At 44.5% G+C, this 12,788-nt stretch overlaps 1 protein-coding gene across 3 annotated transcripts in view; it reads left to right on the top strand.

The window, feature by feature from the left end:
• KIAA1549L (KIAA1549 like) overlaps positions 1-12,788 on the top strand; it is a 414,360-nt gene that overhangs the window by 245,554 nt on the left and 156,018 nt on the right. For all 3 annotated transcript variants that reach the window (XM_060176625.1, XM_060176624.1, XM_060176622.1), the window contains exons 2-3: positions 2,926-3,267; positions 5,906-6,520. In XM_060176625.1, coding sequence (XP_060032608.1) covers positions 2,926-3,267; positions 5,906-6,520 — 957 coding nt within the window. The remainder of the gene's footprint in view (positions 1-2,925; positions 3,268-5,905; positions 6,521-12,788) is intronic.

The raw sequence follows: 12,788 nt of genomic DNA, 5'->3' as shown, positions 1-12,788 counted from the left end.
GAGGATCATCAAGCAAGGGTGTCTTCCAAGCATGAAGTGTCCAGCTTTCTGCTCAGTTATTCCTTTGTCGTTTTCCTTGTGGTTGTCCTGTCACCTTGCCTTTCTGCTTATAGTTCCACACATTAGTGTTCACAGCTCTGATTTCTCTGCAGGTATTTGTAGTGACACTAAGTTTTGTGAGAGGTGTTTTTCTTGTAGTAGTTGAATGTAAATGGATTTTATTTCAGAAATAGTCGAAGACAAAAGAAATCTGTTTTTGTGAGACAGAATAATGGTTATGCAAAGACTTTTTTTTATGCCTGAGGTACCAAAGGCCCAAGTTCAATCCCTAGCACCACCATAAACCAGAGCTGGTCAGTTCTCTAGTAAATAACAGTAATAATAATAATAATAATAATAATCCCTTTTGCTATTTGACACGCCTGAACAAATAAGCTTTAGAAGTGCTTTTCATTACAGTAAGGCACATATGCATCATTGGTGCTATCTTTCCAAGCCTAGCTCACTTTGATACTCTGCTCACATATGCCTGCAGATCTTAAAAAAATAGTTTGCATTTAGATTCACAGCTCTTTTCATTTGGACTTTGAATTTATTAATTTATTTGAAAAAGAGAGAGATTGAAAGAGGAAAAAAAGGGGGAGCAGACAGACACCAGAACACTGCTCAGCTTTGGTTTGTGGTGTAAGGGATTGAACTTGGTACTTTGGAGCATGTTGTTTTTGCCGGGCTGGCTTCACGGGCGGGTAACAGACGACCAGGGACTCATGGCTGGGTTGTACGCAGCATCTCTTTATTCATGCAGGACGCAGCGCAATCTATACCAAGCTAAGCTAAACTCAAAACTACAAACAATCTTGTCCTTATAATATACTAGCCCAGTAGGGTGGGAACAGGATGCGATGCAGAGAGGGTGGAGAGAAAAGTGACTGGTGAAAATCAGGGTATGACAAGGAGAGGGGGCGGAGCAGGCCAGAATTCTACCACTGAACCACCAATGCCCTGGAGGGAGGGTGGTGCTTGTTAACAGTGGTTATGTAAATAGAATAGTGTTAAGCAGGGGGGATTAAACTAATGAAACAGAAGGGGTTTTTAGAAGCATACCGACAGGAGCATAGGGCATGAAAGTCTTTTTATATGACTATTATACTCTCTCCCCTGCTCTGCACCTTGGATAAGAATCCATAAGACTATGACAGTAGCTGCATTTGTCTTTGATTTTTTTCTTTCCTGCTTGTGAGCTTAACAGCTCAACCCTTTTTTATATCATTTTTATGGTACAAAAAATATAAAGATTTAGGGAGTTGGGTGGTAGTGCAGCAGGTTAAGTGCAGGTGGCGCAAAGTGCAAGGACCGGTGTAAAGATCCCAGTTCGAGCTCCGGGCTCCCCACCTGCAGGGGAGTCACTTCACAAGTGATGAAGCAGGTCTGCAGGTGTCTATTTTTATCTCCCCCTCTCTTTCTTCCCCTCCTCTCTCCATTTCTCTCTGTCCTAACAATGACAACATCAATATCAACATCAACTTCAGCTATCCAATAACAAAATAACTACAACAGTAAAAAAGGGGGCAACAAAAGGGAATGAATAAATAAATATTAAAATATATATACATAAAGATTTAAAATACACATGTATCTTTCATGTCTTTGTTTTATCTTTTATTTTTAATTAATTTTTGTTAATTCTCTTTATTTGATAGAGCATAGAGAAATTGAGATGGGAGAAGGAGGTAGAGAGGGAGAGTGAAAGACACCTGTAGAACTGTTTCCAGCTTATGAAGCCTCCGCCTCTGCAGGTGGGGATCAGGGCCTTAAAATCAGGTCCTTGTGATCGAGTTGAATGTGGTATGCTCTCCTTTTCTTATCTTCTTTTCTCCTTTTTTTTTTTTTTTTTTTTGCCTCCTGGGTTATTGCTGCGCCTCAGTGCCTGTACTACAAATCCACTGCTCCTGTAGCTATGTTTTTTTCAAAAAAAAAATTTTTTTGATAGGACAGAGAGAAATTGAGAGGGGAGGGAACGAGAGACAGAGAGACATTTTGCAGACCTGCTTCACTGCTTGTGAAGTGACTCCCCCCCCCGAAGGTGGCTTACTGGAGTCCTTGTGCTCCATACTGTCTGCCCTTAACTGGCGTGCCACCACCCAGCCCCGCTTTCCTCCTTTCTCCTCTCACTCTCACTCTCACTTTCTTCCAGAGCACTGCTCAGCTCTGGCTTATGGTAGTGCTAGGGTGGATATATGCTTATGTATAGACATTTTTTTTTAACATTTCTCATATATATATATATTTATTTTCCCTTTTGTTGCCCTTGTTTTTCATTGTTGTTGTAGTTATTATTATTGTTATTGATGTCATTGTTGTTGTATAGGACAGAAAGAAATGCAGAGAGGAGGGGAAGACAGAGAGGAGGAGAGAAAGACACCTGCAGACCTGCTTTACCGCTTATGAAGCGACTCCCCTGCAGGTGGGGAGCCAGGGGGCTCAAACAGGGATCCTTATGTTTGTCCTTGTGCTTTGCACCACGTGCACTTAACCCGCTGCGCTACCGCCTGACTCCCTAGACATTTTTTTTTTCCTAGAGCATTGCTCCAATCTGGTTTATGATGGTTCTGGAATTTGAACCTAGGACTTTTGATGCAGTCTTTTGCATAATCATTATCCTACCTTCTCAATCCTTCCTTATCTTTGCTTCAACATTTCATCAGAGACTGTGGGTCACCCACCCTGCCTTGGTTGTTAGCTGCAACATTTGCATATTTGTCTTGATGTAATTCCTCCCTTTGAGTGTGTTTCGTGCCTCTCTTATGGTAGGGTGGAAGCTCTTGAGGCAGCACCAATTACACCCACCCTGCTTTCTCTCCCAGACCCACCTTAGTGGATAAAAATTGACTGGAAGTCTGACTGCTTGATAATCTTGTTCCACAGGAACAGACAATCCACAGGCAACTGTCACCCCAACCCCAGAATCATTTCCTCATGGGAAATTGCTGTCGATTTCACCAACATGGCCTTTCTCAGAAGTTCAGTCTTCCTCGGCAGTGGACAGAATCCACACCAGGCTGGGACAGTCCCTGGACAACACAAGCTCACTGCAGCTTGCTGGAACACCTCCTCCCAAGACACACCGTCAAGCTAGGGCTCACAGGGACTTCTCTTCCCCCGACCAAGGAAGTGGACACAGCACCTCCCTCAAGCCTTCTAAGGACCCCACTGAGGCCCTGGCCGGACTGAGATCTCAAGGGGGGAAGGAAGCAGCATCCATGTCAGGTTTGCCCCCCACCAGCATGCCCCCCACACTGTCTGCTCTCCCATCATTAACACCCTTCATATCTGTCCTCCCACCCAGGCCACTTGAGTCAGGGGTTCCTTCCATTTCAAAAGAGCATTCCCTGACATCAGTTGTTCTCCCACCTCTCTCTCCATCACCATCCTCTCCACTGACTCCAGACTCACCTGATCCCATCACCTACCCCTTCATCTTTTCTAAACCAGCCCAACCAGCCACCCAAGTTTTGTCATTCCCCCAAGATGTTCTAGCTGCCTCTTCAAGTCCAGTCCGAGCATTGCTAGTCCCTTACTTCCCTTTACCGAGGAACTGAGTCACATTCCATCCCCCCCCCCCCCAACTCAGGAGCTAACAGGTATCCCTTGTGGCTCCTCAACAAAGCCCTATTCTGAGCATTCTGCCACAGAAGGTCCTCACTCTCTAGGCCCCCCCACTTCTGACTTCAGTGCTGAGCTGGCCCATCAGTCACCCCCCACCCCTGGTCCCTGGACATTTTCTTCAACTTCTAGGCAGAACCCCTTCATGGTTGGTGTCAGAAGTGGCTTCAAGTCCCACATCCTTCCAACCTATTGAAGCTGGAGTGGCAGAAAGAGGGCACCATGGGGTAGTATCTTTACCAGCTTTTGAGACCTCAACAGCCCCAACCCACAAGACTGAGCTTTCTCTTTCCCAGACTGCAGGATCAGTGGCTGCAGAAAAGACTGACAGAAGGTTAGTTGCTGTGATTACAAATGATCCTGCTAAGCCACTGTGCTTGTTAGCAGCTCCAGAGAATTCCAAGCAGACTGCCTTCTCAGCAGAATACACATCTTCCTTGCTGGTACATTCTGCACCTCTTCATGCGGCTGGTCAAGAGCAAACCGTTCTTTTGGGGGAGGTGCCTACATCACCATTGTACATCACAACGGACTTGCCTTCCACATCCTCTTCCCTCCAGCTGACCCACGATCATGCCTCACTACCCCCTGTGCCCCACATGCCAACTCCCAGAGAAGAGGGCAATGTTCAAGCCCCTCCAACCACAGCTGTAGACTTTCTCCTCTCAAGCAAATTTCCTCACCTCCTGTATATAATTTGGACTTCTTCCCTGCAGAAAGAGGATAGTGTGACAGCTGTGTTAAAGGACAAAGAAAAAGCAAATGTGACACTTGCTCTCCAGACGCTTCCAAGCACAGAAATCCCAAGTCTTCACAGTAGAAGTGGACTTGCCTCTGATTTTAGCACTGACCGTTTTTTCTTCTACTGTCATGAAAACACCAAGAACAAGCCACCTCCCTTTCAGAATTATCTCCACCTGCCAGTCCCTCCGCACCAACCACCCAGACTATGTCCCCTTTTCCTAGATTTTCTGACACCCGGCCAGGGGCTTTTGCAGCTGCCTTAGACCATTTGGAGTTGCTAGACCATTCAGAACTGCCTGTGTCAGCTTCCAAGCAGGTGACAGCATTTCCCTCCTCCACTGGGGCCTATGATTTCTCAACAATGGGAGACGTGAAAAAGCCAGCAATCACAAATGTTTCTTGGAGTTCTTTTTTCGGCACAAACTGGATTCCTTTCCACAGAACCAATGGTATCTGGCTTGCAACAGCAACGAGATTACAATTTAAATTGTCAGACAATTAATTCCACAAGTTGGGAAATCCATTCAGCTCCAGCCACTCTTCCCAGTAGTTTAATTTCAGCTGCAAGTACTATGCAACTTCAGGATTTCAAAGATATGTCTGGGCATGTAGAGACTTCAGTGGACTTTAGTATTCAGGATCCAGCACTCGGGGTAAACACTAAACAGCCCACCCACCAGTTAGAGATCACTGTCGATGGAAACCATACAGACTTTCTGTCCATAAGCAATGACAATAATTCTAGAAACTTCCAAGCAAGCAAGATTGAAGTGTATCCATTCACAAGTCAACATTCTGTGACTCAACCGCATCCAGCACTTCCTCAGCCTCTTCGGCTAACCTCGCCAAGGCTCACTTCCACAGTTAACTTGCAGAAAATGCTTTCAGATGGAATCAATACACATTTCCAGATTTCCAGAGGTACCTATCTACCTCCTGCTATAAATGATTCCACGCCATTCCACAACTTCCTGGGCAGTTTCTCTACTGCTGCATCGCCTCCTCTCCCAGCCAGAACTTTATTCAGGACCCCATTCAAAGTGCTGCTGGCTTCTCAGCACCCCAAGAAATGGGCAGGTGCAGCTACAAATGCAGGTAGTTTGCTTCCTGGCTCCCTCCAAATAAGTAGTACTGCTTCTGTGGCCAAGGCATCTTCGAGCTTGTCAGATACCCAGCTTCACTCAGGAGTAGACACACCGTTTCTGGATGAGGAATGAGTTAACACTTCCCACACAGTCATGTCCTTGATCCTCCCCCAACTTTTTTTTTTTTTTTTCTGGTACACTGGATTTTTGTGTCCTTATTCCCAACACTAGCTTTGCTATAAGTGGCATCCTCATTATGGTTAATTGACTTAATGAGTCTAATACTATTTTGCCTAACATCCCAGAGCACAGAGACTTTTTAATCCCAGTAAATCCACAAATTGCATTCATTCATCATAAGTAAAATGTGTATCTAGGGTCAATGACAGGCATTGCTTTTTCTCTCTTTCCAGTGGACTCAGTGTCTTCCGAGGAGGAACCAACAGCAGCTGCAGTTGCCACGTTGTTTCTGAGGAAATCCAGCTCCCCAGCAGCGCTCTCTGCAGCCCTGGTTGCTAAGGGCACTGCTAGCAGCCCCTTGGCTGTGGCCTCAGGAGTAGTCAAGACCAGTCTGACTTCGGTTCTAGCTAAAAATGTCACAAACATCGCAGCATCTGGCCCAAAGGTGACACCAGTGGGAGTCCATCCGGTCTTCTCATTCACACCCACCTATATGTTTGCAAGAACAGCACACACCATGAGCACTCACACAGCCATGCAGGGGAACACAGGCATTGCTTCTGGCCTGTTGTCCACCACACATCTCCCCAGGAAACCACAAGCCATGCACACAGGCCTCCCAAACCCCACCAACCCAGACATGCCCAGGGTGTCCACCTCACGCCCGCTGACAATCACTGCAGCCTTGACATCTGTGACCGCACCAGTAAGGGCCACCCGATTGCCCCCTGTCCCAGCAGAAAATACAGATGTTGCTCTAGCCGCTGTGTCAACTGCGATGATTACAACTGGTAAAATGGCATCCAGCCTGGAGTGTCAGATGTCCAGTAAGCTCCTGGTGAAGACAGGTAAGAGTCCACTCTCCTGGTGTTAATGACAGCTGCAAGAACATCATGCTTCAGAGATGGTACAGGATTATTAGATCTCTTTGAAAGCAGAGATTCCCAACCAGGGATCATCTTGGAGAACATTTTGCCATATCTGAAATCATTTGGGGTGTGTGTGGGGGGTGGTGGTGGTGGTGGTGGTGTCTGTAGCTTGGAGGGTGTTCCTGACATCTAACAGGATAGAAGCCCAAGGGGCTGCTAAATACCCTACAGTGCACAGGAACCTCTCACCTTTATCAAGTGGCAGAAGAGATGGTGATATTCTGAGGTGTGCTTACATTTCTCTCCTTAGAAACAGATATTATTGTGGTCCAGGAAGCGGCATAGTGCATGAAGTGTTGGGCTCTCAATCATGAGGTCCTGAATTCAATCCCTAGCAGCACATGTACCAGAGTGATGCTCTTATCCTCTTTCTCCCTCTTCTCCTATTCTCTTCATACATAAATAGAAGAATATGTATGTATTAATGTCTTTTTATCTGTTTTTAATTTTTTTGTTATTTTCACTTATTGGATAGAGAAAGCCAGAAATTGAGAGGGAAAGGGGTGATAGAGAGGAAGAGAGACAGACACTTGTAGCCCTACCTACGTCACCACTCATGAAGCTTTCCCTTTGCAGGTGGGGACCAGGGGCTCGTACCCGGGTCCTTGTGCACTGTAACATGTGTGTTCAACTAGGTGTGCCACTTCCCGGCCCTAATATATTTTCTGTTTATTTATTGGATAGATATGGAAATCAAGAGAAGGGGAGGGGAGGTAGAGAGAGAGAGAGAGAGAGAGAGAGAGAGAGAGAGAATCTGTTCCAGAAACTTCCTAATGTATATAGAGACTGGGGCTGGAACCCGGGTTTTTGTACATTGTAACATGTACACTTAACCAGGTTCATCACCATCCAACCCTTGAGACATGGATTTTAATCCTGAGACCAGTCTTGATATCAGAGACCCCAGGTAACCAATTCTGCCAAGGAGTCAGGAAGGCAAATGTACACTTATCAGAGTGAATAGTGTCTCGTGAGTGAATGATGGTTAGTAAAATGCAAAATCTTGGGAAGTACTGCAAAATTCAAAAAGTTTTTTTTTTTTTTGTCACATTTGAGTCAGCAGGTACAGAAAGTACAGCAGCAGTACACAAAATGGGAACTGGGGGTTAAAAATGGTGGTCTGGGTAGTGGTGCAGTGGATAAAGCACTGGATATATATATATGAAACACTGACAAAACCATAGGATAAGAGGGGTACAACTCCACACAATTCCCACAACTAGAACTCCATATCCCATCCCTTCCCCTGATAGCTTTCCTGTTCTTTAACTCTCTGGGAGTATGGACCCAAGGTCATTGTGGGATGCAGAAGGTGGAAGGTCTGGCTTCTGTAATTGCTTCCCCACTGAACATGGGCGTTGAGTCCCAGCTTGTCTCTCTCTTTCCCTAGTGGGGCGAGGTTCTGGGGCATCAGAGCTCCAGGACACATTGGTGGGGTTGTCTGTCCAGGGAAGTCTGGTTGGCATCATGCTAGCATTTGGAACCTGGTGGCTGAAAAGAGTGTTAAGATATAAAGCCAAACAAATCATTGCCTAATCATGAACCTAAAGGCTGGACTAGTACAGATGAAGATTGGGGGCGGGGGTTCTCCGTTTTGTAGATAGCTAGTAGGCATATTTTAGTTATATTCCAAAGGGCCTGTGGCTATACTAGTTCCTTCACCCCCCCCCCCCCAGCCTGAAATCTGATATACAGGTGGATGAAAGTTATTTTCTGGGGAGATGATGTCATGCCTGGAAAAAGGGCAGAAAGCTGGATCAGTGAAGAGAGTAGCTCCCAAATATAAAGCATTGGACTTTTAAGCATGAAGTCCTGAGTTCAGTCCTTGGCAGCACATGTACCAGAGTGATCCACAGTGATGTCTCTCTCGTTCTTGCTCTTTCTCCTGTCTTTCTCATTAATAAATAAATTTTAAAAATTAAAAAATGGAGAACTTCTTGAAAACTTTCAGTAGTGGGTGCAATTTTAATTTAAAATTAAAGTTTTTATTAGTGATCTAATATTGATTTACAGAATTATGATGGGAATAATTCCACATCTTTCCCACCACCAGAGTTCTGTGTCCCCATGACCTCCATTGGAAACTGTATTAGTTTTGGGGCTGGGTGGTGGCATATCTGGTTGAGCGCACTTGTTGACAATGTGCAAGGACCTGGCTTCAAGCCTCCCATCCCCACTGCAGGGGGAAAGCTTCACGAGTGGTGAAGCAGGGCTGCAGGTGTCTCTGTCTCTCTCCCTCTCTATCTCTCCTTTCCCTCTCAATTTCTGGCTGTCTCTATGCAATAAATAAAGATAATAAAAAAGAAACTGTATTAGTTTTTCCAAGATAACAGGTATGTGTTGACTACTGTTTCTATAACTATCTATCTATATTTAACTACACTTGCCCTTTTTTCCTATGGCCCTACCTTCTTTTCCTTTCTAAGTCATACCTACTACTTCTGAGTGTCCTTCCTTTGCCAGTTTTCATCATCATTACTGACTGACTTTTTTTTTTTTTTAAGATTTTTAATTTATTAATGAGAAAGACAGGAAGAGAGAAAGAACCAAACATCACTCTGATACATGGGCTGCCGGGGATTGAATTCAGGGCCTCATTCGTGAGAGTCTAATGCTTTATCTACTAAGCCACCTCCCGGACCACCTGACTGGCTTTTTAATATTGAAAGAGAGGGACAGAGACAGCGAGTGAGAGGGAGAGAAAGACACCACAGAACAGAAGCTTCCTCAAGCATCTTGGGGACCAAACTCAAAACTGGGTTGCACACATGACAAATAAGACACTCTCACAGGTAAGCTATTTCACTATCCCAGGGCTTGTATATTTTTAAAATATAATTGGCACAAAAGATTAACTTGTAATTATTTGATATTTGCATGTATTGTAAAATGACCGTGACTATAAGCTCACATCCATCACCACACAAACTTATGTAGCTAATTTTTTTTTTCTTGTGACGAGAACTTAGCAACTTCAAATATACAATGCAGGATTGTTAGCTGTAGACATTATGCTTTGCATTACATTGCCAGCACGTCTTTATTTTATTTATTTATTTTGTTTATTTTCTTTCTTTTCATTTTTTACCAAGCAGTACTCAGCTTTGGCTGATGGTGGTGCAGGGGATTGAACCTGGGACTTTGGAACCTCAGGCATGAGAGTCTCTTTGCATAACCATGATGCTATTTACCCCTGACCCAGCACATTTTTCTTTATTTTATACTTAAGAGTTTCCATCTTCTTTTAATTTTTCCATCAGGGTCATCACTAGGTCTCAGTGCTGCCACAGCTGCACATTCCCAAGCGACTGTTTTTTTAAAGGGTGAGAGAGAGGAGAGACACCTGCAACACTACTCCACAACTCATGAAGTTCCCCCTGCAGGTGGGGACCAGGGGCTTGAACCTGGGTCCTTGGGCATAGTGACTTGTGTGTTTTACATTGTGCACCATTGCCTGACTCCAAGATTGTGTCTTTTTTTTTCTTAATATTTATTTTAATTTTTGCCTCCTGGGTTATTGCTGGGGCTTGGTTCCTGCACCACGAATCCAATGTGTTCCTGGAGGCCATTTTTCTCATTCTAGTTTCCCTTGTTATTGTTATTGCTGTTGTTGTTGGGTAGGACAGAGAGAAATTGAGAGAGGAGGGGAAGACAGAGGGGGGGAGAAAGACACCTGCAGATCTGCTTCACCACCTGTGAAGCGACCCTTCTGCAGGTGGGGAGCTGGGGGCTCGAACCAGGATCCTTTTGCTTCACACCATGTGTGCTTATCCCACCCGGTGCACTACCACCTGCCCCCCAAGTTTATCTTTTAACCACCTTCACTCATTTAACCTACTTCCTTTTTTTTTTTAAGTAATTTATTTCTTTATTGGGGAATTAATGCTTTACATTCAACAGTAAATACAATAGTTTGTACATGCATAACATTCCCCAGATTCCCATTTAACAATACAACCCCCACTATGTCATTCATCATCTTTCATGGACCTGTATTCTCCCCACCAACCCACCCACCCCAGAGTCTTTTACTTTGGTGTAATACTCCAATTTAACCTACTTCCTAATTTACTGCTACTGGCAACCACTCACCAATCTGGTCTCAGTCTCTGAGTTTAGGATTTTTGGTTCTTGTTTTGTAGGCGCTACATATAAGTAAGAGCATATACTGTTTATCTTTCCTGACTGAGGATGCTGTGTTTTGAGCCCACCTCCCAACTGCAATGAAGCAGACTGAGAAGGCACAGGGTGTTTTTAATAGTGTGGTAGTGTTTGCTATAAAAAGCACCAGACGCCCCGTTTGAGAGAACATGCCAATGCGAATGCTCACATCCCGCCTTCCTCTCACCCCACAAAGAATTAAATGAAATTGCATCTTAGGGCGTACTGTATTCTAAAGTGAGAAATTATGGAACTAGGCTTAGCAGAAAGTACAGTATCTCTGTTTCTCAAGAAATCAGACCATCTGGTTTTAACATCCCTTCCCCTCTCCCTTCAGATCTATGCTTCCTTCCTCTGAGTGAGAGGCAACCCAAGCCACAGATGCAGAAGTCTAGAACATTCTCCCCCTCCTTCTTTTTCAAACCCTCCTCACCCAAGACACACCCAGTGGCCAGTTTCTTTCACTTCTGCCTCCACCCTACTGCCACTTCCCTGTTCACGCTGTCATCTTCACTCCCCTAAATTTCTGTGACAGCAGTCACATTTGTTTCTTTGTTTTCAGAGCCATTTCCACCCCCACCCCCAATATGTTCTCTAGTCAGCAGTCAAGGGCTATTATAATTTTTAAATTTTTTTTATTTATAAAAAGAAGACACTGACAAAACCATAGGATAAGAGGGGTACAACTCCACACAACTCCCACCACCAGAACTCACTATCCCACCCCCCCCCCCATAGCTTTCTTATTCTTTATCCCTCTGGAAGTATGGGCCCAGAGTCATTATGGGGTGCAGAAGGTGGAAGGTCTGGCTTCTGTAATTGCTTCCCCTCTGAACATGGGCATTGACAGGTCGATCCATACTCCCAGCCTGCCTCTCTCTTTCCCTAGTGGGGCAGGGCTCTTGGGAAGTAGAGCTTCAAGACACATTGGTGGGGCCGTCTGCCCAGGAAGGTTCGATTGACATCATATTAACATCTGGAACCTGGTGACTGAAAAAAGAGTTAACATATAAAGCCAAACAAATTGTTGACTAATCATAAACCTCAAGGATGGAATATTGCAGATGAAGAGTTGGGGAATCTCTGTTTTGTAGATAGCTAGTAGGCCTATTTTAGTTATATTCCAAAGGGCCCATCACTATACTAGTTTTTGCCTGAGCCTGACCTCTGATATGCAGGTGGACCCAAGTTGTTGTCTGGGGAGATGATGTTATGGCTGGAAAAAGGACCAGAAAGCTGGATCAGGGAAGAGAGTAGCTCCCAAATATGGGAAAGGTGTATAAATATTGTTGACTATAAACCCCATTGATTTGATGTGATCTTTGGCCCATATTCAGTTTAGGAGCCTATGTAGCCTGCATCCCTGTAGATCTGAGGTCGAAAGGGCTATTATTAAAATGATCCTGGGTCCATACTCCCAGAGGGATAAAGAACAGGAAAATTTTCAAGGGAGAGGATGGGATACAGAGTTCTGGTTGTGGGAACTGTGTGGAATTGTACCCCTCTTATCCTATGGTCTTGTCAATATTTCCATTTTATAAATAAAAATTTAAAAAATTGCATGTCTTTGCTTTAAAACCTCCTCTTCCCATTGCCCTCTGGTTTAAGTCTAAATTGGGGTACTGACATATATACGTATTTTTTAATTGGGAAGGGTAATAGTTTATAATATAGTTGTTGATAGATGAGTAAAAATTCTTAATTCACTATATTGCAGTATTTTGCCTTTGCGCTTGGTCTTCCCTCTGCTGGAGTAGGTTGGGCCGTTGATCCCCTTTTCAGCCTAGTTCACTTTCGTTATGCTTTAGGACTTCAGTTCCTCCAGATGACCTTCCCTCACACCCAGGTCATTATCAAGTCAAGGCTGGAGCTCCTAGGGTTTCCAGCAGCCTCCTAACCTAGCACCTGTCCTGTGAAATCACCTATTCTCTATATCCAGGTCTCCAGCCCCTTTTCTGTCCCTGTTGTGAGGTGAGGATAGTGCTTTCCTGACTTAGCATTGCTATAGGCTGTAGCATCTAGTTCA

This window comes from Erinaceus europaeus, chromosome 17, assembly GCF_950295315.1.
Source record: "Erinaceus europaeus chromosome 17, mEriEur2.1, whole genome shotgun sequence".
In the NCBI taxonomy this organism is placed as follows: domain Eukaryota; kingdom Metazoa; phylum Chordata; class Mammalia; order Eulipotyphla; family Erinaceidae; genus Erinaceus; species Erinaceus europaeus.
The sequence above is the reverse complement of the archived record's forward strand: the minus strand, read 5'-3'. Positions and strand labels throughout refer to the sequence as shown.